Below are 27,349 nucleotides of genomic sequence, written 5' to 3'. Positions count from 1 at the left end.
AGTATCACTGACAACTAGAAATAAATGGACAGAAAAAAAATCCTTCCCTGGCTCACCCCCCTTCCCTCCTCCCAGTGCCCGGTACCACTTAGGATCTGTCAAGACTTTGACTTCCACTGGCAAGGACGTGGGAGCATTTATGTTAGTGTACACTGAAACCAGGAACGTGTCTGGGCAGGCAACGGGCACCGCTCTGCCCCGTGGCTCCGAGGCCAGGGTTTTAAGTTCCTGTCCTGCCATAAACTTCTTGTGTGAAAGTCACTTAAGGTTAAAGCCGCAAAAAGTTTAGGACGCTTTATTCACGTCTCAGCTGTCAGGGCAATCTAATGAAATGCCAATTTCACTGACTTTCCCTTTCCCTCATGTCTTCATTGCCTTCTTGCTTCTGGGGATTTACTGTAAAGCAAGTCACAGAGCTGATCTGGTTTGAATATCTTCCTTTGGCAGGGAGGAGGGGAGCATAATGTCAGCAGCTCTGAAAAATTTGCTGCTATGTAGCTTGCCTTTTCTTGGCAAACAAGTATATGCACCATGTAAGAAGGAGTGGCTGATCTGTAATAGAAAGCATGCAAATCTAAGTTTGAGTGTGAAAGAGAAGTTTCACACACCTGTGGAATGATTGGTAACTGGACAGGCTATGGGGCTTTTTCTTAAAACACTTAAGATGCTAGCCAGAATTTCCTGATCGCTAGCTACTTGAGAAAATTCATAACAAAACTCCTCTCATAGTAACAGCCAGCCTCAAAGTTTTCTGGTGCCATTTCTTTTGCACAGTTGAATTACTTTTTCTCTTCTGTATGTGTTTATTCTTTTTGCTGCTAGTGCTGGGCTGTAGATCCACCCACATTTTTATTTAATATTCCCGAGAATATTTTTTTGGTTTATTTAAAACTAGGCGGGTTCTAAGATACAGGGAAAAATACAAAGATTAATGATCCTATTTAGGAAGAAAGAGCAATTGGACAACTGGGAGTAGTTTTTCTCTATTGCTGTCATGTCCTTTCTTTAAGGAGAACTTTTCATTATTTTGTTTGTTATATCTGTGGAACCTGGCACCAAAAATGGAAGGTTTAGCAAACTGTTGTGTTATAAGCAATGTATAAAAATTGTCCCTTCTCTCTAGGGAGCAACACTGGTCAATGTTGAATCTGTATCAAAAAGTCAGCTAGATGAGTTCAAGCATCATGTGGGTTTGAGTCTATCAGAGACAAACTTGTTGCCATTAGAAGCTACAGAACTTAAACCTCTGTGATTAAACAGTAAGAAACTTCAAGGCACAAGTCAACTGGAAAGGAACTAAACCCACAACATACTTTTTACTATTTAGCCTATGTAGCCGGTCCTGTCATCGTCTAGAAAAGATCACCCCCCCGCACCTGCTCTCACCTGGGGTGCTAATGAGCAGGAGGCTAAGAGAGAGTCATGGCTCATCACCTGCTGGAAAAACAAATGGACCAAGAGAGGTGTCCAAGTGATATGTAAACATAGTTCCTCTCTCACAGCCCAAACAGCATGTCACAAATTATGGGGGAATAAAGGAGTCCCAGCAAGTCTTCTTTGCCACAGAGAAGAAGGGATGGACACCAAGAAATCCTGTTGTAACCTTGCTACTAAAAAGGAACAAAAGGAAAAGAAAGAAAAGGGCTCAGAGAACAAGTTACTGCCACCAGCAGCCTTTCATGGCAGTTAAGAAGCCTCACTCCCCTTCTGCGTCAGTATTTGACTGCTCCTTTGCATTGGTAGCTCCTCATGGCTGGGTAATTTCTGTTCAACAGCAGCTAATGGCAGTGCCTCAGAGGGAGGCAATAAAATTCACTGATCACTAAGCACAGTCTGGGATATTAGTTGACCTCAGTTTAAAATAGATTCTGCTGCAGATTGTCTTTGTAATTTTGGGCAAATCAGTCTCAAATATTTGCAGCTCGGGTTTTCCATTACAAAACGGGAAGGATTTTATTTGCTCATATCCTAAGAGTAGTTGGCAGCTTCAAATGCTTGGAGATCTGTTTCTGATCCTGGTGAAGAAACACTCTTCTAGTACTATGAAGCTTGAGAGCACTTTAAGTTAATTTTACTTTAATTAGCGTTAAGTGTGGTTTCCTCTTCTTTTATTAAAATTATGTTTTGTCATAATAGCTAGACATCCATACTGGATCTATAAAGATACTTTTCAAGCCTAAAGCTGTGGAGATAAGTGGATACACTTAGAGATTCAGTCCTTTTTTTCAGAGAAAATGTTTCTGGCTATTTATACCTCATGGAGAACACCCAAAGCAAGCACAGCGGCCCATGCATTTTGTGATAAAAACTGAAGCAGCTACAAGGCAGGTGTGGAAATGAAATCGTAATGAATGAGTAGAAATTAAAGCATTAAGCTGATTGCACACTTGACAGCTTTCACCACACACTTGCTGCCTGCAGTTCAGGCTTACCTGATAACAATCAGAGGAATGAAGTACACCAGGAAAGCCACCACCGTCATATAGGGTATCCAGTAGGAGTCATCAGGCCAGAGAGCCCAACACTGCACTTCCCCATTGGAGAGCTGCCGTTTCCCAAAAATAATCAGAGTCGGTATGGAGAACAGGAAAGAGAGGCTCCAGGCCACTCCAATAAGAACTTTTGCCTGTCTTTCTGTGCAACAGAGTCAAACAGACGGTGTTAATGGGGGTGCTGGTGCGACTGGTCGCTTGTAACAGTACTGATAGAAAGGCAGGGAAGAGGAGGAAACTGGGTGAAGAAAGGGAATCTCGGGCTGCCGCTGACTGATGCTAAAGAGACTGCAAAGGAGAATTTCATCTCTGCCTTGTGATAAAAAGTCATATTGTTACGGGATTATATTTTACATGTTTTGTTTAAAGATGCCAAGGGCCCATTCAATCTGAAACGCTATGAGAAAGGCACTGGTCAAGGTCAGCAAGTCAGAAACATGAGATGTAAATGCTTCCTCTATGCCACCAAGACACCATGAATGAATGCAAAGGACTACAGGCTTGCCCTAGTGCATGCTTTTACCCTGGTACAGCAAAGCGGCGGTTAGTAGGAAGGCAAAGAGACAGAAAAGGAGCCCTTGTGCTACAGATAACAGAGGAAGGCCTAGACTCGGAAGGATTACTTAAAACGTAAACTAGGTTGGAGCATACTGGATGTACTGGTGGCGGAAATGTCCTCCTTGGAATGGAAATTAAACACTTTGATGTACCTTGTGGTGAGAAAGCTTGCAAAACATTTTCTATCAGGAAAGAGAAAATGCCTCTGTTCAGGATCAGAACAAAACTGCACAACCAGCTGCCTTTAACTCCAGCTGCAACTTTACTGCCCCAAAGAAACATGGTCCTGGAGAGCTCAGGCATCTGCAGTTCTCTGCATCATGGTGGACACCAAACCCAGCTCCTGTTGATGGGCATATGCCCAAGCCATGCCAAGGGTGGACTGTTAACCGTGAGACAGGGCAGATGACGGTGGTGTGGTGCTCAGGTGCTCAGCCCTGTTTTATCTACTACAACAGATATCAACTAGGAGATCCTGCTGGACCTCATGGTGAAGATCAGGATCCCAAAATGCTTGGCAGGTTTGGGCTACTGCTTCCCCTGGACTTCTGACCTCCTCCACTGCCAAGTGGCGAAAACTGGTAGGAAGCCAAATGATGCCTGGTGGCACACATGAGATTTTATAAAAATCAATGGGTTGGAGCAAACAGCCCCAAGGATTTCGTTTTCACAAATCTGCATCTTCTGGCTAAAATCCAGGTAGGTCTAGCCGAAAAGCATGCGGAAGAGGGCTGATCTGGGGCGTACCGGTGATCCTCAGCAACTCCTCCTGAGTCAGATTGAAGAGGAACAGATGGGGACAGAATTTTTGATCTGGGAAGCTTTGGTGTTGAAATACTTTATTGTCCTACAAAATACCCAAGGTTGTGTGTGAAATGGAAACTCACTTTAAATTATGTGTATCAAGAAGAATGTCTTTCCTCGTCAAAGCTCAAAGAGCAATAGGAAAGTGTGTGGGAGAAACACTCAGAAAGTAATTTTATGCTTTATAAAACATCAGATGCAAATATTCACTTATCCTGCTCATTTTTAAATGCTACTCACATTCAGCAAAATACGGTCTTGCTAATCTAGGGCTTAAGGGAACTCTGATGACATCTATGTAAGTGAGAGTATTAGATTAAGTCTATAAATAATGCACAGACAAAGGAGAACTGTAAAGTTTCCCAGTGTGTAACAGAATAAACTTAGCAAAAGGAATATTAAGAGTAAGTTTCACAAAATACTTCCTGACAGAAAGGACTTATCGATTGTGAGTGAGCTGCTTAAGCTACAGAGATACAAGCCTCAGTGGGGCCCACCTATCTGTTTTGCAGGGGAAAAGATCACACTTGGATAATATACTTTATTTTTTTTCACTGTGTAGCGATGCCCTTAATTTGAAAAGAAGTGGGCAATTTGGGTTGGGCAAGAGTGGTATTGCCTCTTTGTGTTTTATAAAATATTACCTGCAACGTTCATTTTATTTTGTTTTTAAATGTCCCTCTTGTTTGGTAGAATATGGCCTTGCTAGTCTAAAGGGCTTTACAGGGCACTGATAACACCTAGGTAAGTAGATAAAACAATCAGACTCAGGTTAATTGGCTGCCTCACGAACAGGGATTTTTTCTGTTGGTTTTATTCTAAATGCTTTAATTTGCTCTAAACACCAGCAAATTGTATAACTAGAACTATAAAATTTATAAATGGAACCAAATCAATGACAGCTTTTGAAATACAATATTCTATTGAGCCAGTCCCCGTATTCTCCTTTTAAAACAGCACTGCTTTTCAAATGGAGAATTTTTCATACTGGAGTGGTCAAGACTAACACCCAGGGTTGGGGTGGGAATCTCTCTGGTACTGACTCTTAAAAGACATTTTCATGTCACTGTCCCCTTTGCCTCGTTTCCCCCATCGATGTGCTGTGGCCCTGCTTTTGTGCACATCTGCCTGCTCCCAGCAACGTCTGGTGGGGAGGCAGCTCTTTTGAGGAGTTTTGCTCCCAGCTACCATGAACGGCAATGCTATGCAATCTTTCTATAAAGTGAGTGTCATTTTAAAATTAGGTTTTAAATCCAGAGAGAGCGAGTTGTTTCAGAATCTCATTGATCTGATGGACTTCAGCGACATTTGCAGCCCAAAGCCATGCGAGGGACAGTTTACTTAAGCAGTTCTGTTGTTGCCTGTTGCTTAGTTTGTGTACTGTTTCAACATGGTGAACTATTCATAAAATGCCTTCTGTTATAACTTTTCAGTTTCTTTTATTTTCAATCTTTATTTTATGAATTTTTTAATGACCCTTTTGGTTATGCAATTAGGTACCTCGTACAGTAAAAACATTAGGATTAGAATGTATAATTCTTCCATATCCTGCACCTTCTGTGGTTGTTTATGTATTCACGAAGAGAGTATAAAATATTTAACTGTCAAAGTTTCTTTTCTTAGAAGCCATGCCAAGTACAGCTCATTGCAAATGCTTTTTAACATGACTCGAGGCTAGTAACTAAACCACGATTTGAAATTGTTTGACATTTTCAAAGCAAAATGTTTGATTTTTTTTTCCAAAATTATATTTCAAGGCTACATGGAAACATAATTTTTAAAACTGGTAAGGAGAAACAACTCTTTTGTTTTTTGATTGAAGGATTTTTGGGGACAAGTGTTTCATCTTGGAAAGAAATTTGCCACAAGTTGGCTCAGAACTGTTTTAAAGTTTGACAAAGTTTTGTAAATCTCTCTCTTCTCTGCCTGCAGAATAGCTAAGAGGGCATTTCAAATGCACCCCCCACCCCCGACCCCTCTGCTAGGAATAGCTGGGTGCAAAAGGTGACTATTCCAGGAAGTTGCTATGGCAAATATACCACCCTAGATAGTTCTTTTGAATTTGTAGCTGCCTCCCTTTTCCCTTTGAACATGGTCTTTGCTTGTCCATTAGTGTGTAGCCAGCCTTTGCCAGAGGCAGGTGGGCTTTGCCAGCGTTCTCTCTGCTCATGGCCTGTTCCCCCACCAGCAGAGCTGCACCCAGCTGATGGCTCTGCTGCCCCTCGGCTGGGTGCAGTGTCTGTTCTTCTTGATTCTTAAAAAGGAAAGAAAAAAACTGTATGGTATAATTATGGGAAATGGGACAGAGTTAAAAAAAGACTTTTATAAAGGTTTGAGGTGGCCTGGTGGGGTTTTTTTAAATTTCAAAGTGGCTTGCAAAGATTGAGCACCAAATTCTTTACTAGGCCCAGGTGGTAATTTAACAAACGCTGCTTTTCCTGTACCACATACGAAGATGAAATGTCAGCGAGCCTGTCTCACAGCTTACCCTGCTCAGCCAGCAGTTGGTGCTTCAGGTGGTTTACGTGCCCTTCCCAGCCTGGCTTAACATGGGCAGTGCATCCCAAAGCTTGCTGAGAAAACCTTGATATCACACCCCCTGCTCTGAAAAAGTTGGTCTCCATGCTGGGGAACATGAGGCTAAATTTCACAAAGTATTTGAAGTTTTCAGAACTTAACATCTGCCAAAGCTGCACCACTGTCTGGGCTGTGATTGATGCATCGGTTTTTAGGGCCAGAAAGGACCATTAATGTGATCCCCTGAATAGAGCAGGCTGTCAAAAGCCATGATTATTCCAAAACAAGGGTAATGCTTGAGTCTGATTAAAGTGTGACTCCGCACCTCATGGTTCTTGTAATTGTTTCACTTCCTCCCCACCTGCTACTTTTGTTTATTCACTCAGTGCAACATACTTAATGTCCCACTTTAGGCTAGGTAGGAAAGAAATCACGCTCTTTAAATTGTACTGCTAAGCAGCCAAGATATATTTGAGTGCTGTAAAAATAACAAATAGAAGAAATTGCCAGAAACAATTGATATCCAAACTTATATGCTATAGTTTTTAAGCTGCCTCATCAAACTGTTGTATGAATTCTTAGTACTGGACTCTCTATCCAAGTTAGTTTTTAGTATGAATAAATGAATATATAGCTGTTGTGGCTCCTAAAGTCAGTATAGTTCTACGAGGGATAGCTTTTGCCCATAATAACCTTCTCAAAATGCTGGAAGATAATGAAAAACTCTATACTTTTAAAATGTCATTTCATTCTTTGCTAACACAATGCTAATAAAAACTGCTGAGGGCTAAGTGCAACTTAATAAATCTCGAAACCACAGCTCCTTTGCCATTTGGAAAATTGTAACCGAGTCCAAATGTTGCTACAGCAGGAATGAATAATTCATGGCAACAAGGTTAAGAATTTTGAAACTAAAAAACGATCCAATAATACCCATAGGAATAGCAAGGTACAGAAATTCTCCTACCTCCTTGCAAGAACTTCATTGGGTAAACTATGGCATGATACCGGTCTATGCTTAGTGACACAAGGACGTAAGTCGAGGCATATAGAAGGACCACCTGGGGCAGAAGGTATACGAGGCAGCAGTTCAGACACATTTATTGCAGAAAATAATATCAGTGACAACACTGAACTAGGAATATCTGAAAACTTTTACTGAAGAAAAAAAAAAGAAAAAGAAAAAAACTCCTTATATTTTCACGCAGATCTTTTTCCTTGATCTTGTCCACAAAATTTAAAAGATTTCATATGCTTTAATTAAAAGTGTTTCAACTTCAAATGAACACTTTCAGCTTTTAACACTCCTGATGCTAGAAAAATATCTATGCAGTGTTTTTGTTAGGGTTTATTGCCATGGGGACACAAAGCCACACGGGCTTGGGCATACGGGGGGAGCACGAGGTTTCTATACCTGGAAATAGCGAACGACTCTGCAGACGATATCAGGAGCCATGAAATCTCCAGTGTAGCGCCAAATTATGTCAGTCATTATGTTTATGAGTCCCGTGAATGAATCTGCAAAGAAAATTAACTGAAGAAGCATTAAAAGAAGGAAACACATGACTGCACGTGAGCCACAGGGGCAGGTATGACCCTCGGGATATACCAGTTCCCCCAGTCTTAAGGGGAGCCGTGCCATGGCTGGTCAGCCTAGAATGCTAGAAAAGCTAGGAAAGCCTCAGAAAACACTTAAAAGTTTTGTGTGTTTATTTTCTTGTTCTCTTAATTTAACACAAACCCACTCAGACAGATAAGGCAAGATTTCTCTAAGCGTTGGAGCCCACAGCTGGTTTCTTGTGAGCGTGACAGCCCTCTGGGCTGCCGTTCAGCCTGGCTGGCATTGCAAACGGGTTGGATGAGCTGCACCCTTAAAGGACCTTTTTCTCTGCTTATAACGGGATATGAGGTGGCCAGCTGAGATGGCCATGTCAGTCCTAGGCTGGATGCTGGTCCTGGTCTATACCTGCATCTATACCAAAGATGCCTAAAGTTAACTGAGATCAATTCCTCCTCAAATCATTATTTGCTTTTTCTGAGTAGAGCTGCATAAAAAATCACCTGTGGGTGTTAATCCCTCATACATCTAAACATTTCAGGCTTGCCCTTGAGAGATACAGAGGAGACTGCCTGATGGGCCTGATCCTGCAGCGTGCCAGGCTCGTCACTGCCTGCTAAAGGCCCCGGGTTTTCCATGAGGTGTGGATAAAATATAGCATTGGAGAAGCTGTAGGCTAGTGTCTAAGCGCATTGGCTTGATCCCAGCTGTGCCAAATATTGAACTATTTAATGTCCTTTCTTTCTTTGTCTTTTATGTCAATGTACAAAGAAGTATGTCTCCTGCAAAGGCACCACCTCAGGTGAAATCCAAATGCTGCTGAAGTTAGTGGAAATTTTGTCAGGATTTTATTTGCAAACTTAATTATTTAATGACTAACCCTGCCCTGTCAGCTGAAAGTTAACCTACTTATGCCTGTACTTCTCCTGTAGTCTGCATTCACTAAAATAAATACACCTCAGGCCATCCTTTTTTTTTTTTAAATCTGAGGTGATATTCCAGCCTTTGTTCTGTTTCTTATTGAACAAATGAGTGCTTACAGCGATGTAAGTTTTACAAAGGAGTTGCAATAGCTGGTCCTTCTGTTGTACATATGGGGGATATTAAGTTTTGTCTTTAAAACCAAGATAATAAAAAAGTTCTCTCCCTGTAGGACAGGATAAATGTTTTAAGAGCTGTTCATGGAAGAAAATGTGCATCAAACCAGTGTTCTGCCGCTTCAAGTAACACAGCATGTTGCTCTTCTTGCACAGATTACCACAAAGGGAGAGAGCAGGTTGGGAAAACGTTTTTGTGCAATTTGTCAGGACAAAAACAAGGAATGCAAAGAAATAGCTTCAATCCATATTTGAAAATTTAGAGTGGTAAGGTAAAATGTTTCACCTTCATACCATCAGTTTACACTTTTGAAAACGGTTGCTAAAGTTTACTGTGATAAAGGCATTCTAACCTCCTAGCAGAAGATTTTGGTCTGAAATGTATACTTTTGGAAAAAAGCTATTTCAACAATTTCAAAAATTTTTTTAAGCAGTAAACAGTTTGAACCAGTGTTTCCAAGCAAACAGGTATGGGTTTGCAAAACGAGTTCTTCTAACTCCTTGGAAATTACAGAAATTCCAGTTACTTCTAGCTGGAAATTGAGATCTCAGTTTAATGCTTTAGAGGAAGCAACTTGTTTTGCTCCACTAGAAAACTAGGATTATTTTTCCGGTATCAGTAATCCTTTATCTCCTTTTTTCTTCAATTCTTTATCTACTCTTTTTGTTCACAGCTCAGTTCAAAATGAAATTACAACAGAAATATCATTGCTGTTGCATGTAACTACATTGCCTCCCTCCTCAGGACTTTACTGTTCAATTAATTCTGGTTTTTCTTTTCTCTTCTGGTGTTTCCCAAGCCTCTTTTCTCTCTCCTCTCTCTTCCCCTGCCTCCAGAGGGAAGCTGGATCAGAGATGTCATCCAGAAGGCTGCTGCAACCAGCACTTCTGTGGTCTCTGCTCTCACACCTGCCCAAGGCAGCAGAAAATCATGGTTTGAAACCTTATGTTAAACGTTGCTCATTGATTAGAGTGATGGGTCAAGGGATGATTGTTCCTTTGATGAGTACAGTGGCTTTAAGACTTTATTGAAAAGATTGTAGATATAATTAAGGTGATCTTTGAAGAAACCACAGAGTTTAAATGATTCAAAAAGTGAAACGCATCCTCCAGGAGTGGTTCAAACCCATCCGTTTCCTTACTCCTGAATTATTGATTCATATTCTTTCTCTCTCCAGTAATGAAATATTAATTGGTTCAAAGTAATACACATCAATGGAGTTTCACCTCAGTCTGAAAATCTGCCAAGCAGGTGGTAAGTGGGGGTTCAGCAGGGGCTGCCCTCCCTCCTACCCATCTCAGAGCTCTCTAGAGAAAAGGGAGGGAGAAGGGAAGGTACCTCATCTGTCTCCTCATTTCCCTCTTCTCACCACCATTTTGTCCTTTTCCAATGCATTAGGAGAGTGCTTTGGGGGTGCATCCTGCAGGTGACGTGAGAGATGGGCCAGTGTCCTGGTGGTCTCCAGGATGCCAGGTGTGGAGCTGTGTGCTGGATGTAAGCAATCTGGGCAGGCCCAGAAGCACAGTTCCAGAGTCTGGCCATGTCAGGTTTTTAGTTTGCATCCAGCATGTGTCTTTTAACCTGTGAATAGCCCCCACTTCACTGGCTCACATGATGGGGAAGCCACAGGGGAATGAGCCTTTGCTTCAGCTGATGCTTGACCTGAAGGTGCTCTCCAGGGGTGCTCCTCATGCACCCCAGGCCATGCAGCTGCCAGCCAGTGCTCAGGCTGAGGGGCATGGTGGGGTTTACTCAGCTGAAGCAAACTCACACCCCAAATGCAGAGTGCGGATATCAGCTCCATCTTTGTCATGCTACAGGTCTGTTCCTGCTGCATGGCATCACCCACCAATATAGCTACAGCCCTAAGTAACTGTCTTTCCCTTGAAAACCTTTGAGTGAGGTTTTTCAGGTGACTGTGGAGATTTTTAAGCAAGGTTTAAACTTCACAATTTCTTTGTGCTGACAGCCTCATCTCCTCTCTCCCAGCAGTACACTTAAAGAGCTCTTTGCACTGTGTTTCTGAATCCCTGTAAAGGGCTCAGTATGCACTCCTCTGAGCGTGCGCCCCTGAGCCCAATACACCTGTGTGTGCCAAAGCAGATGCAGCCAGCTGTGTGTGTGCACCAAATCAGCTGGATTTCTCAATACCCTTTAATTATAGAAACATTCTCCCACACAACCTCCTCATGCCCTTTGCAGGTTTCAGAAATCTCTCGTCTTTTTGTTCCTACCAATTACCAGAGCAACTTTTCTCATTCCTTTGCTCTTCTACTGCCTGCTCCAGAGGGTGTTTCTTAACCCATCTTCTCAAAGGATCACAATCTCTCAGTCTGACCCAGCTGCACACATTTAGAGGATTTGTCACAGTTACATGTTACTTTACATAACTCCACCAAATAAATAATGTGCCTCATGCAGGTGATCAGACAGCATGCACGAAAAATGCAGTAAACCTACAAATTATGACATATACAAAATATTATGACATATACAAAATATGTGTAACTGCTCCCTGCTGTATCCACTCTAATCTGTTGTTTCTGTGCATCATTTTCTGTTATGCATCTATTATACACTCTCTAGTCAGCTAACTGGTTATCCGTGTGCTAAACATACATGCAGGCTCCATTGATTAGCAGCACCGTATTCACTTCTTGCCCTGAATGTCCCACTTGCCCATTTCTTGCTTTGTGTCCTCCCCCCTCCAGTGCCACAAGTACCTGGTGCTAACTTTTATTAGTGATTTAGACTATGAATGCACGGCTCATTATTCTCTTATCTTACTGCTCATCACAGCCGCAATAATTAGACTTCATGTTTTTCACGCCTTCACAACATTGCTTTAGCCTGCAAGCCCCCTTTCACGCAAAGTCCCAACGTGCCGGAGCTATAAATCTGATACATAGATCATGAATTACTAGCAGAGCTTTAGTCACTGTAGATGAATCGTCCTCACCCACATATCACCTCAGATGCAATTATAGCCACGATCACAGTGTCTTGAAATCCTCATTCCTCATGTAATTTGAATTGCTGTGATAAAGGTTAGTGTTTAGAAGTCACCTGATTTCAGCGACGTGATCTCAGCAGATCATACGTTCCCTTGTTGCTTTTGGCAAGCCTACACCTCGATGCATGTCACTGGATTACCTCATTGGTGTCCTAAGTGGTAAAAGTCAGGTATTGGAAACCAACGTAGCCAATACATTGCTCTAAACCTCAGTGTTCTCATTACTGCTGGTATCCTCACTGCTCCTTACTAAGCTGGTGGCTTGCATATTAGATGCTTGTGTTCTTTCACTGATGAATGTTCCTGGACCAAATGGCACCAAGCTCACTCCTGAAAACAGTGCTAATCAACCTTCATTTGTAACTGTGTGCGAGCTTGTCATTGCCACTGCTTTCTTAAAACTCTTCTTTTCTTTACCAAGAAGTGGTATATATACTGTGGTTCTGTGTCTGCATTGCTAGGCAACTGTGTGGCTCATTTAATTCCTCAGACAAATAGGGGAAAAAAATCAATTAATAACATATTCTCCTTTGATAGAAAATAAAAATACCAGCAAGTGATAGTTTGTGACTTTTAACATGAGCCAAATGTATATTCACAAAATGATGCAGAAAAAACAATTCATTGATGAAGAGAGGACACAGCATTAGTGTGACTGGGATAGCAGCAGTTTGCTCTTAAGAGGAGATGGAATTTCTAAGAATGTAATTTAAAAGAAAAAAATCCATGAGACCTCAATAATAAGGAGAAGTAGAGGGAGGCAGAGAGTAAAGATGGATTTGCCTGGGGTGCAGAGGGAGGGGAAAAAAATGGGCTGTTGGGGTTTACACAGCTTGGAGCCCCATGAACAGAGCAGGTCTGAAAGCCTTCAGCTCCCTCCTCCCTGCCTGCACCACGGCCGCAGTCAGTCCCCAAAGGCAGAACTAGTACCTGCCTTTACCAACCTGTCAGTGTCTCAAAATGCGGCATTTTAGAACAGCATTTATCAAAAAGACCAAGAAAATTACTGAGAAGGAGAAGCAGCCTGTTGGTCCTAGAGAAGGCTGATACATGCTGAATATAACACTACAGCATCTATGTCTGGGAAATACAGCAAGTACTGAAAAAAACCTGTGGAAATCCTGGCCCATAAAGACCAATTTTACCCAAGACTCCATTGTGCTCAGTAAAATCCCTTTGGATTTTTTATGGGCATGACTGAGCTCAGGCATTGCCTTTATGCATTTAGGCACAGGCACCACTCAGTTCAGATGATTGCAGCAGCTTCGGTGGTGGGCGCCGCCTCGTATGACCAACAAGCACAAAAATGTGCAAAAGAAAACACAGCCCTTGGAGGGACAAATTTCAGTGCAGGCTTACTGTTGCTGTGAGTGACACAAATTTTCATGGAAAAAAAACCTCCACAGAGATAGAAGTCCATTATAGAAAACAAATGGAGGTAATTAGTGATCTGGCATGGGAATAGAGACAGGTTCCAACTTTCCCAGCTAATCTGTTCATAGGAATTCATTGACTTGATGGCATTGCCAAAGGGAGGTAACTTGTGCAGGCTTCAGGATATTTATTTCATTAAACTAAGGACATTAAGACAAAAATCTGTGCTAGCAACTCTGCAAGAAAATATCTCTATCATTTGATTATTAGTACTGACACCACTCTTCCCTTAAGACACTTACCCTAAAGATGCTGAAAGTCTTTTCTGTCAGAAGTGGAGAGCAGATTGCTGGAAAGCAGCGGTAGGTTAAAAAGCTCCACATGTCATCTCAGCTGCAGTTTGATAATTTTTTCCCTGATGAGAACAGTCCTATTAAGTTGGATGTGATGATCCATGACTTTTTGGTGAAGCCGTGCTGCTTACTGAAATTTCATCCCTCTTTTCATGTCGTTTAGAGAGTGATTCCATTTTAACGAGAGATATTTTGTTCTGCTTTGTTGACAACACCAAGCTGCTCAAGGCACCGTGGCAGCAGCAACATTTTACAAGGCAAGACAGTGAGTTCCTTGTCAGGGCTGAGCATTTCACATGACTCATTTTTCTGGGACCTCACCATGTGCATTCCTGTTACCTGCCACTCCCCAAAGAGCGCATCCTCTGGAAGCATCACAAGCAGCAGTTTACTAACGCCTGCCTGCAACAAAGCAATAGACCCTTAAAAACAAAAAATTACATTGCTGCCCTATTACAGAAATAGGGTCCTGTCTGTGGTTTTTGAAGTGATGAGGCAGCCTTTGCCACTCTGCCGTTGCTGCTCCCTATCACGCTTGATGTGCTATCAGCTAATAAGAGACAGTGCTGTGAACTTGGCTTGCAAGTTAGTAAAACCCCTACCTGATCTTGTTACAGGGCTGGGGGTGCAAGCAATTTAAATTTGAGTGTACTTAGGGCTCCTGAAGTGACAGGCTGGCTTGAGGACAGGCACAGGGGACAAAGAGCAGTAGAAGCTGCCCTGCCTCCTGCAGACACCCCTGCAGCTGATTTCATTATAGTCCTTACTCCCATTCCTCCCTTAGTCTGTGCTTTCTGCTGAAAACCACAAATGTCTTTGCAAGTATTCACTGCACTAGAAATATTTTTGTGACTATTTTAGCTAGAAAATGTACCCACACCTCTGCTCCCATTCAGCAGCTGATAGTGAAATAGGTTATTTACCTGCTCTGGGCACCTGGAAGACAAGATACCTGCAAGATACCCAGAAGATATCTTTTAAAATCATTACATTTTAACTCTTGAAACACTGAGCCCCTAGGAACCTACTGCAGTGCCTCTCCATGCAGCTGTGGTGCATGGAAGGGGCATGGAGGGTGCTAAGGGCCCCCGTCACATTTTTACCCCTTGCTAGCCCATTTGTCCTGTTTGTAATCCCTCTAGGTGCCTTTACCTGAGTTTGTGGCTGTTTGCAGTGCCTTGTACTGCAGAGCACCTGGGCATGATGTTGGAGATCGGGCCAACGCGGGGTGTGGGGATGGATGGGGATGCAGCTGGCACCCCCAGGGGCTGCTGTGAACCCACCCGCCCTGAATTTAGCTCTTTTAGAAGTGTTGATGGGGAGCAGATGTGTTTGTGCTTAGATGGTGCAAGGATCCCAGCTCTCTGCCAGAAAATCCCTGGCAAAGAGGGGAGAAGTGTGAGCCAAAATTCAGGGCGTGCTAAGCTTTCATGGGGAATCAGCGAGCACACCCACAAGCACTTTGCTCTGCTGTGGTGCTTGCGCTGGAGCGCGCGTGAAGCAGCGGGTTTGCCACATGTACTAACGATGCGTACTACGCCGCTCTGGCAGCCTGGAGCAGAACGCAAAATGTAACCAATGAAACAAATCCCACCTGAAAATTATCAAGAGGAAACCTGTTCAGTTCCCCTGTTAAAGCTATGTGGATTTTTTTCAGTGGCAGAATTCATGTTTTTTTTCTCTTTCTTGCTTATAGGTAGTGGCAGAAAATTTTCTTGCACTGGGCGAGCATTTTATTTATTTCTTGCATTTCTTGTTTTTCTGCTCTGAGGTCCTCCCTCCCCCTGAGATGAGGCAGGCCCTGTTAGGCTAGAAGTTGTAATGGGTGGATGCAGTGAAGCTCCAGCCTCACTCTGGAGCTCATCCAGGTTAAAAGATGAAGGGCTGAGAAAAGCATGTACTGTACCACATTAACCTCTTAAGAAACAACGTTTACAAGACAGCTGGAGAGCAGGTCCCAAGGAATTAAAATTCAACATGCCTTGCTACTGTGAAGGGCATTGTTTTGTTTAATTTGCCTTTATTATTAAATCTCTTCCTACTATTCCTTCCCACTCCACCCTTGCTGTGGGGATAACAGCTGGAGGGGCACAGAGGGCTAGGCTGAACTGGCAGTGCTGCAGGGCGAGTACGGCACCTGCCAAAACAAGGCAGGACAAGTGGAACAGCAGCGAACAAGTGCTCAATCACTATTATTTGACTGTTGGGAAAGTATATTTCAAATGCAACTCATTAATTTAACTCCCCTTCTCTCCTTCAGGCAGAGCAGAACAGGTAGAAAGAATAAAAGTAGTGGGGGCAAAAATCCTGCATAGGGGAGGCTGGTGTCAGTGTAAATGCAGAAGATAAGCTCCCGTGGATCAGCTTGTCTCACCCACGCACTGGAAAACAAGTACATGCCTCCTCAAAGGACACAGAAATCACACCGTTTGTAACTCATTGCCTCTTCATTTGTTTCAAGTGGTGCCTGTACCTCTCGCATTTTCCAGAAGAAATATACTTTCTGAGATACCAAGTACCAAACAAGTCCATTTTAATTCTGTCCTTATCCAATATCTTGTACACAGTTTCTTTTGTTATTTCCTCTGAATCCCCCTACTGATCCTTTTTGGTAACTCTTTACCTCAAGTATTTTAAGGACTGCATGTTCATATCTTGGTCACAACAGCAGCTGCATGATTATTCTCGTCTAAAAAACGTGGACTATCCTGGGAATATTTTCTGTTGGTGTAATTCAGGCATTCTGGTCCTTATTGTCACTGAATATCTGCAGTTCTTACAGTTCTGTCTTTGTAGGCTCAGATATTGTTGATGTAGATATTTTATCCTAAGTAGGAATGGTAAAAATAAAGACTTCTTTCCTCCCTCACGGCAAACTGTAAATCAGATTCCCATGATGCTCAAGCAGGGATATTGCATGCTGCAGCTCAATGTCTGTCTAACCATAGGCTTGCAATTACTGAACAGTAGAACAATGTTCATTCCCATTTTTGTACTTGCTTTGTCTCCCCTGGTGTTTGCTGATAGCATGAACAAAAGCACAGTGGTAAGATTCATTGGAGAATTGCCTTGTGAAACCACCATGTGGAAAAGGTAGTGCATGCAAATGTATACTGAGGTGCTTTCCATTCAATATACTGCAATGCCAGAGCAGTATACTTCATCAAGTTTGCATAACATGTGGTCTGGATCTCAGTCTTATAACTGGGCTGAACTTGGCCAAAATGGACTTCCAAGCATTTGGTCTTATTAGAACAACTAATTCTCTGTAGTGCCATATGTGATGTCTTTGACCTGAATTCCGTAAATCCTGCTAAACCCTTTAAGCATTTGGTAACCAGCTAGGCAACGGAGTTAAAGGAAGTGACTCTCCACAGAAAACCTGTAAAACACCTGAATGTGAGTCATACAGATCAGCAGGTGAGGAAGTACATCACGAAAATGCTGGGTGCTTTGTCCTACAGCCCTTCAGAAAATGGGGAAAAGAAAAAGTGTTCTATTGTTGGTGGCACAAAGACAATCTAACTCAGGATAATAAATAAATATCACTGCTCTAATATGCAAGAAGGGAATAGAAAAAATCCCTACCTTCTTAATGTAGCTTTTAGTTTCAGTGTTTTTTAGTGTGTGTAAAGGCTCTTCCCAGCATAATTTCCATTTGATTGCAATTAGAAATGCTGCAGTATGGATGATGGCCTAAAAGGTGTTAATGATGTGTGTGTACATCTAATGTCAAAAGTTTAAAGTCATGTCTTTTAACAGAAGCTAATGAGATCCTAGTCATTACGGCCGTACTGCTGGCAGCACCGTGCTCGTGCAGTCCTGTCTCTCAACATTTACCACCAGCATACAAAGAAGCCAGGTAGAAAACGCCGCACACCAACCCTCATTTATCAACAGAAGTAAAATTCTCATGTAGAGTAACTGTAAAATAAGTGTCCCCTCTGTCACCTGACAATCCTGCTTATCCTTTCAGCAGGGAATCAAACAGGAATCCATACAATTCAGAGGCAACATGTTTTCCAAGCAATTCAGAAAGAAATCTATTTCCCCCTTAATGCTGAAATGTTGGGCCCAAAGGATTATACAGCTTGGCTGCCAAGCACCTTTTATTAAAAACAAAAGCAAATGTAGCACAACTGTCATTAGGATTTGAATGTCTGAAACAAGCTGGAGGTAGGAAAACCATAATCAGTCCTTCAGGACCACAGAACAATTCTGTAGCTGTCAAAACAAGAATTAAGCCTTCCTATAAACCTGCATAAATTGACACAGCAAAAGCTGACTGCTGCCGATGTAAAAAATACATGGTTTAGTCTGTTGGCTGCCAAGTGTATCTACAAAGCATATTCAGGGCTTCCACCGGGACACAGGAAAGGTTATCAAAATATCAGCCATCCTAATGTCTGCTTTTGTTCTGGGGCCCTAAAGAAAACCCTGGGCTCACCTCTTGCCCTTCACGTTTCCCAGTGCCGCACTGTGTGCACCGAGTGTGATAGGAATATAAAGCCAACTGTTCTTCTTGCACTCCGCCTTCTCCACAAATTGGGTTGCTTTAAAGAAAGTAATTTATGAAAAGATATATTAAACAGGACTAATATTTTGCCAGCCAGACTTAGAAATGCTGCTGCTCTGTTTCCCCAAAGCACGTTACTAGTATAAATAAAGGGTGTGCTTATGCCACCCATGACACCATGTCCGTGAGTTGTGGCACAGCATGGACCTGGTACATCAGATGCATGGCCAAGTCAGACCCCTCTGACAGCACTGGATATGCACACTCCTTCCCTGGGGTCCCAAAGAGTTCGACCTGAGACAGATATGTGGGCGCACAGATGTGATTTTTCGTTCAAGGGCTAAGCCAGCCCAGGGCTGTGTCAGAGTTGCAATCCCAGCCCAAAACAGAAGCCACGGCATGCTAAAATCAGAAAGGAAACTACTTTTTTTCAAAATGTCCGGCTTCTTTTCCTGACCAAGAAGTTCTGGTTGTCTTTGAAATGAATATCCAAAAATTTGGATTCTCCCTGCAGATAATTCAGAGGGATTGATGAGTGTAGAGTGTAAACAACTCTAATTTAAAAGCTAAAATCAATTTAGCTGTGCCTTTTTCACATCCTTTCAGTCAGCATCCTAGCAAAGTTCTGAAATTGGAATGGCTTCCAAAATAGTGAATGAATATGAACTTTCATATTTATTTACAAGTCACATCAAAAATGTAACTCTGTGGGAAAAGCTTCACACAGATCAAAGTGTCTTTCTCCACTTCTGGAGCAGTGAATGGTCAAGCAAGAAGAGATATGAATATTTTTAGCAACCTCTTCGGAGAAATAAGCCACAGACTACATAAATTCAGCAATCCGATGAATTTATGACACCACTATCTTTTTAAAAACATTTTCTGCAAAGCATAAAAAAATGCATTCTGGAAACATTGTTTGCTGAAAACAATGCTAACCTGCCAAAGCACTTATCTGAAAAATGTGTTTGATATACTAATGAGTGGGTGTTTAAGGATTTGGAAATACAAATGAAAATGCACAATGCTATCTCGCAAGAGTAGCTAGTCCATTTGTGACAGTTCAGGCTGATCAAATTAGTCCTGAGCAGGAGCAAAATATTTTGTTTGTGGCATTATCTGCTCACAAACAGGTCCAATAAAGGAACTAAAAAACATTTCCTTTTCCAGGTCCTTTCAAATTTACACTGACATTATAAACCATGTAAGTGAAACACAGAGTTAGTTAAAGGCATACCTTTAAGGAGTACGGTTTTGGAAGCACTGCTTTGTTTTTCTGATGGATCTTGCTGAATCAATTTTTTCCAGTCTATTTGTATTAGCTGGGTAGAGCGTTCACAGAAATGCAATTGTGTATTGTAATTTCACTTTGATCACAGTCATTTTCTTTCTTGTGTTTCCCAAGCAGTCTTCTAGAAAACACAGCAGTAATGGTATGCAGCAGTGGATATTGAACTGCTTGCAAACCACTCAGGCAGCTCATAAAAACATTATTAAAAGGCAAATGCCCTTTGTGCTTATAACTTCTAAACTACGCAAGCTGAAGTGCTTTAATACTTCTAATGCATTGTAATATATTGAGATGTGCTCTGCTGGAGTTAGTGCTGTGGCTTTCCAGCTGACAGCTTTTGCTCTCCTGTCAGTCACTGGTTTGATTTGATTCTGACTCTCCCTCCAGTTCAAGAAAACAGGTGTCTGAGTGTGGTTTGCTGGGGAGCTTGATGACAGGCAGGTGGCACGTATGTTTTTCCTGGATACAAAAGGATCCTTTTTGGAGCATGCTGAAGCATCTCCCTGGTACCTGTGAGTGGCCTTGTCCCAAACCGTGGGGGTTCTGGGGGTGCGCAGTCCTGTGAAGGCACTCTGGCTCACCTCAAACTTGAGTCTGTCCCAAAAACTGGGGCTCTGGGAGAGCTGTGAAGGCCACAGATGGGAAGAGGGCTTTCTGTGCCCACATGCTGTTAGTGCTTCACTCAGTAGAATAATAATGGAGCTATTTTAAAGACATTCTTGACGTTCACTGAGGAAGTGGCATATTGCTTTAGTTTCTGGATGCATTAAACAGCCTTCTTCCCCTCTCCTGAGGTCATCCCTTGCTTAGCAACGTCCATGAGTGTAATGTTCAGACATGTGAGTTTACTTCTTTACCTAAAGAACTGGGAGTTCATCCGAGGCGTGCTTTTTCTCAAAATCAGACCCTGTGCAGGTGGCCTGCAGCTTTCTCCAGGTAGAGAGGGGAAATGCTACTTGCCGCAGCTTTCAACAGCTGAATGAGTATTGCCAAACCTCATAGCGTGCTGGCGACGCTTCTCATCATGGCAACTGCCCTGTGTTCAGTGTATTTTTTTCCTCATTGTAGGTTTTATTTGCTGTAAAGTTTGCTGCAATTCTCTTACTCTTTTGTCTATCTTGTCTATCTCTGCTGTAAACTAAGCGGTAACTTTATGCTGTCTACAGAGTCCAGGTTTTGTAACCTAAGAAATGTTTTTGTAAATCAGTTATAAAGGTTGAAGAATATATTAGACTAAGACCTTCACACAGACAACATGAACCAATCTAGTCAGTATCAAACTGTCAACATATTATTTATTTATCTTTATCCCAAATAACAATTTCTCTCTTGGCATGTGATTTCCCCTAAAAGGGAAATTATTTTTCCCTTTTTGTGTATTAGTGGAATACACGTTCCCTTTTGTAATTAATAAACTGTACTGCCTTCTTCATCCTCCATTCCCAACTATAAATGTTGATATTTGATAATTTGACTGCTTTGGTCTAGATAGGAGGGTGAGTGTTCCTCCCAGGAAGAGCACTTAAACAGTTTTTTTCAACAGCACAGTTTGTGTTTTCACCGTACCCAGAAGAAGGTAGTAGGCAATGAGCTGAAGTCTAAATTTAAGCACATGAGCTGCTCCATGCTACATGTCTTTGAAGATGTATGTGCTTACAGTAAGCTAGCTTCAGAGTGCAATACGTGTTTTTAATGTCATCACTGACAGAAAATCCATACCTGAGGTAGCGTACGCTCACATCCCCCCAAACACAGTGCAAAACACTTTCATGCCGATTTCTGTCAGCCACCTGTTTGCTCCAAGGCCTCAGAAGGTGGCCAACACTGAACCTCTGTCCCACCCACTCTACAATGAGATCACTGTCATCTGAGATGCTGCACGCCCACGTAACTCAAAACTTCTGTTTGAACAAGTTTTTGCTGTAGAAGAGACAAAAAGTGCTTTTGAGAAACACCTGAAGAGTGCAATAGGTGCCATATTTTGAACGAAACCTGATAGTTTGCATGGAAAGCAAACTGGGCGCTTGGAAGGTACTTGATGAAAACCATGTGTGTGGTGATGGGGCTGCTATTCCAGTTAACTTGCCAAGCTACAAGTGCTATCACACCCATGCAGGAAGACTTAGAGATAGTCTTCACTTATAGCCAGGTTGTAAAGGTGCAGCACTCACTACTGATATTTTTTTGTTTAAGAAGTTTCAGTGTTTGAGAGAGGTAAGATTTTGCAGCATAATATTATGAGAGGACCCTTCAGAGAAACTAGGTTGATGTGCAGCTAATGTGTTTGACACTTATTAATATTAGATACGATACCTTTGCAAAGCAAAGATTTCAGGTAGGTGGGGTTTTTTTCACTGTGTTGTCTTTTGTGCATTAAAATTTCATGAGTTTCTGATTTAGAGCAATGAGATTTGCCACTAATAACTCTAACACAAAGAAATTTATTTGCTGTTTCACAGGGAGTTTGAGCATCGACAGAGCTGTAAAAACTCATCAGAGAAGATCATCAGAGATTGGAAATGCATATATTGCACAAGTGAATCGGTGCTGTAGCACAGTGTTCACAGGTCCCATGCAGCCAGTACTGTGAGGCTTACTCCAAATGGGCTGTGGATTTGACAAGCTCAATATTTAAAATGTGTCAGGCTTGCTGTGTGCTTCTGTCAGGGAAATCCAGGAACACAAATTTATATTGATGCTGTAAATGAAAGATGGAAGAAGTGGCCTGGTATCCTCCTTCTAGAGAGATGAACAAAACACTGAACAACCCTTGCTCTTCCAGGGTTATGTACAAAGCTGGCCTCAGAAGCAGTGTCGCTGGATTCTTTGCTAGGGCTGACAGAAAAAGCCACTTTTGCTTTTCAGCCCTTTTACAGGCAACCTGCTACTGACTTCCACGAGGAAAAGTTCTTGGGCTTGGAGTTCTTGACTAAAGACTTTAAATAAGAGAGAATGTCCTCTTGATCTTTGAATATTTTGCATATTTCATTAAAACAAAGAAGACTGAGCAACAAATGACATTTCTTTTATTTCAGTTGACTTGTCAGATATCACTGGAGAGATAATTTCCTAAGGAGCAGTATGAAATTGCCATATTTAATATACCTTATATTGTTTTTCTGGACTTAGTAGTAACAGCAATAACTCCAGCAATCCCATAACACATTAGAAAAACAGTGTTTATACAGTCCCTATCTCTGTAGCATGGAAAAGCTGTTTTCTAAGAAGGCTCTCCATCCTTCCCATATGTGTCATCTGTTCCTGGTTTTCTCCCTTCCTATGTGATCTGGAAAGTGAAAATGGATAGAAATCGGTTCTTCCATTCAAGACTAGAAAGTATCCATCCATAGAACAATACCACCTTAAAATGTAAAGGTGTGGTACTCATCTCCACGGTTAAGGTTAAATTAAAAACCCAGGAGACAAAAAGCTGTCCTGGCACATCCAGGGAATGGGATCTGATTTTTGCTGTTAACATTATTTCTTCAGTTCATAAATGACTTTGTAAAAATATTTACACACAGATAAAATACTGATTACTGATTTATTTATTTTTTTTTTTTTTTTAGGAAATAGCTAAACTTCATCTCTTTTCGTCATGTTTCTTCAGGTTCTTACAGCTTGAAAGCAAGCTGTTTGCTTGTGCTGAAAACCCCTGTTCCCCACTTCTAGTCTGCAGGCTTCTGTCATGTTCAGGTAGTATTTTGTCTATCATTCTCTTGCTATTTTACAATGAAAGTACAAACATCTTGCAGGAAAAATTGCTTCTGTCCATTATCAGTAATCTCTCGGTCTAAGAAATCGGCGTGATCAACCAACCACTTCTGCTCTTCAGTGCTGTTATCCCTGTTCCTTAAGAAGTAGCAGTCTCACTTGGGAGTAAAATGTTTGGGGGTTTGTCCAGATGTAATTTCCATTCTATTTTGACTACTCTTGTTAAGTAGGTCTTCACCCTTCTCTCTTTCTTGTTACTTGCTGCCTAACTTAATAGGAGTGGAGAAATATATAACTTACCTCCAAGTCCATTTTAGGTTTCAAAGTCTGGGCTATGGCGTTTAGCCACCTCAGTTTAACACTGACAAAGCTCTATTTTTTTTTTTATATTGTGTGTGTGTGTATTAAATGCATGCAGAAGCAGAATGAGCTGCTAAAATGCATCCATATCCACATTGCAGCCTTCACTAATTTCAGGTTGTTCTTTCCACTAACGCAGTGGGCCACGGCAGTTACCTGCACTGCAGAGGTTCTCCTTTAAGGTTAACCGTGCAGCTGCAATGTTACTGCATGGCTTTGGAATAACATTTGTCATTTAAGCTACACTTTTTTCCCACACCCCACTTGAATAAGTTGTCTTTTGGGCAGAGCCCAGAAAAGTTTGGACAAATTCCAGATGAAAGTTTAGAAACAGAGCTGAACACAAAAGAAATAATCATGAGTTTTCCATCAGGTAACGGGTTGTTATGACTTGCTGCATTTAAAAATAAATAAATAAATAAATAAATAAGTACCGAGAAATACCTTTCTCTGTAAAACTTTGTATTTGCTGGTAGGTTTTGAGTCAGAGCCTTCTGAGGTCTGTTTGAAATGGTGGAAGATTAGGTTCTTAGCTGTCAAAGACAAATAGTAATCCTGACATATTTGGTGATGTACAAACACTGGAGGGATTTATATAGTCAGCTTTAGGGTTCTAAATTAGGAACTGAATCCTTCTGTACATGCCAGTGAAACTTAAAGGGAGCTCAGAGTATTTTCCTCTATTGGCTCTAAGTGGAGCACAGGAGGAGTGACTTCGTATCTTACATACCTACAGTGAGGTGCCTAAAATAGACGGCATGAATAATCCCTAAAATGAATACCAGTATGCAAGAATGCAGTCATGAAACTTAATCCAATTATCTCTGTGACAGTTAAGTCCCATTCTGCTTCCCAGGACTGATATTAAGCTGTATGCTTTCTTTAGACCTACATGGTGAGAAGCTAACAGAGCATTTTCCCTCCACCCTCCCTGCTAATAATGATGCTGTACAAAGCAAAAGGTGTAATGTCCCAAATAATAGTAACGTCATCAGGTGAAGAAGGCGACAGATTAAAATCCCTTTGGATCAGACCTGCAAATGTAGGTTGTCACCAAAGTGCTCAACTGCCTACCTGTAAGAGAAAGACAATGTCTGAAGATATTTGCCTAATTCACATTCCACTAGGCTAACCAGAAAAGTTACTAAGATTAGAATATTGTTCTTTTTGCTTTTTCTTTCAAATACTGCATAGTCACTTTAGCATATGGACTCAGACCACAATTAATTCTTCTCTTACAGCCCTCAAAAATGCTGTAGTTAGCCAGGCAAAACTTTATAATCTCCACACAGCCCTACTCGTATCAGCGGAGCTGTGATGGCGCAGTAATTTAGCTGCGCAGTGCAGGTCTAGGCACAGGGTTAGAAAAATTTCATTGAAGGTGAAAGGGGGAAAAAAGCTACTGGCAAAAACCGGCCGAAAGGAAACGCTTTCATTTTAGTCACACAGATGTCTAGTCAGGAAAAGCATTTGTATGCAAAGACTTGAAATAATGACAGCTCCTTTTAAAATAATAGAAATGGTAAATATGGATCTCCTGTGTGGAAATCTGTAGGTGGGGAAGAAGAATCAAGTTTAGGCTCTGTGTGTGTGTCTGTTGAAATAAGAAGATGGTGCCTTTGTACAAAGATAAGATATCTAAGGTCCATTCATCATTTTTTAATCCTTTCAGAAATGACTTATTACTCAGGAAAAGCAAACAGAGCGACTGATTCCATCTGAGTTTAAAAATGTATGATCTGGGGTAAATTTTGGGAGACAGAATTGTCACAAGATGTTCCACTAATATTATTATTTCTATTGTGGGACTGTCCAGGGGCCCAAGCCTTAGGGGTGGTATTCAAAGGCGCTCCTGGGTGACTTAGGAACAGAAGTCTGGTGCCTGATTATGATTTTAAACATACATATACACAGCAAAGGAATAATCATTGCATACTGTATTCAATATTTATAAGGGTACTGTAGCTAGTTTTTCTCTGCTTTAGAAGCCAGGGGATTTCTGGACTAAAGCCCATTAAGTCCCTAAAGGTTATATAAAGAATTACTCAAATTTTTTGTACAGGAATCCACACCTCTACTGAAAATATGTTATGGCTCCACAAAATAAAAGTTAAAAAATATTTCTCTGGCTTGAGAGTGTTATACTGACTGAGATGCAGATGAAGTGAAGGCATCTCATATTTGTTGCTAAATTCTCAGGGTCCCAGGTGGTCCTGTGCAACATGAGAAAAAAACACGTCACCATATCCTACACTGAAATTGGTACTGGAGCTATTGGCAAGCATGCTATTGGAGAGCATGTCTGCTGTTTTGCAGCTGCAGAGGCGATACGGTTTACATCACTAGGCACTTTGAAAAATCCCACTCTGAGCACCTGGATGATCAACACAAAAACTGTCCCCTTCCAGAACAATTTAGTACAGTATTTAGATGCTGTATATTGAGTAAAGAGGAAAGAAGAGGGGTTTTTTGATGAGTTCTACTTTCCTGTGGGTACCTCAGCCCTATACTTGGAGCTATGCTGCAGAGTGTTTATTACTACTTGCAAGGGATCTGAAGACCACTGCTCAGAGACAACAGGCTGAAAAATGCTGGTTTAAGGATGTCTGCCTAGTGGGTTGTGATTGCATTAATTACAAACCATGAATCATGGACATCTTGTTCCTGCATTTGTAAGATTAAAGTAGGCTATATAAATAACAGTCATTACAGGGTTTTTAAGTGGATGACCATTCTTGCTTCCAGTAGCAAATTTGGAGAGCTCATTATCTTTATATTTCCACTAATGGGAGGGACATTGCATTCTACTGTTATAGATACAGCACTTCAGCTTTTTTTTTTTTTTTTGGTTTTGTGCCAGTGCTATTGTTTCTTACTGCTGTGAGCTACAATGGATAGAGTCACAGCAAACATGAATATTGTGTCCAGCCCTGGACTTCTCAGTGAGCCCTTAAGAAGGCATCTAAAAATACATGAGCACTGGACAAAATATAAAGCACACAAGCTTGGGTCCAGGCTGGTTAAAAGCACTTTGAAGAATGCAATCACAACTAAAGCAGAAGTTTCCAATTCCAAACTGTACTTCCTACACTACTAGACTGGATTGGAGCAATGTATTTTCAGGATGCCAAGTTCTTTGTGTCAGAACTCTAGCTTCATGATATCACCTCTAAAACATGAGATCTACTTTGTTTTCCATTACCATTTTCCTTTGGCTGTATGACCAAACACTGGGAAATAGAGGTCCTGATACCCCCAAAGAGACTATGTCTCCTTCTTTGCATAAAGCTTCTTTCTGTCTCTCAGTTTTGATGCTAATGGTCACTCTTGCTTTCCATGCCCAACTTCTGAGGATATTCCATTTTTTACCCCATCTACTTCAGGCTTGATTTTGGAGAAAATGCATTTTAAGAGGGATGCATGTATTGGATATTTTCTATTTTCCTCAAGAAAGACTAAGTCTTGTGTTGACTAACCATATATGCAGACAAGAATTATTATATACAGACTTACAGAAATCTTCCTGGCTGTTCACATAAGAAATCTAAGAGTATTGTAAAACATGATTCATAATATCAAACTGGAATTGTACAGCATCAGTATCCAAGTTACATATTACGATCTAGGGTACTATGACTCATCTTCAAATCTGAGTTATAGTTCAGAGGAGAAGCTGAGTTTATGCTAGGAGGTATTAAATC

General features: G+C 41.5%; 1 protein-coding gene across 2 annotated transcripts in view; it reads right to left on the bottom strand.

Annotated features, from left to right (window-relative positions):
* The window catches only part of NPSR1 (neuropeptide S receptor 1), a 59,596-nt gene that overhangs the window by 11,524 nt on the left and 20,723 nt on the right, over nucleotides 1-27,349 (bottom strand). The window contains exons 3-5 of one of the 2 annotated variants that reach the window (XM_064441742.1): nucleotides 7,786-7,889; nucleotides 7,339-7,432; nucleotides 2,433-2,634 (exon numbers count right to left, since the gene is read on the bottom strand). In XM_064441742.1, coding sequence (XP_064297812.1) covers nucleotides 2,433-2,634; nucleotides 7,339-7,432; nucleotides 7,786-7,889 — 400 coding nt within the window. The remainder of the gene's footprint in view (nucleotides 1-2,432; nucleotides 2,635-7,338; nucleotides 7,433-7,785; nucleotides 7,890-27,349) is intronic. The other variant, XM_064441743.1, reaches the window with a different exon arrangement.

The sequence above is a fragment of the Phalacrocorax carbo genome, chromosome 2 (genome assembly GCF_963921805.1).
Source record: "Phalacrocorax carbo chromosome 2, bPhaCar2.1, whole genome shotgun sequence".
Taxonomy (NCBI): domain Eukaryota; kingdom Metazoa; phylum Chordata; class Aves; order Suliformes; family Phalacrocoracidae; genus Phalacrocorax; species Phalacrocorax carbo.
The sequence above is the reverse complement of the archived record's forward strand: the minus strand, read 5'-3'. Positions and strand labels throughout refer to the sequence as shown.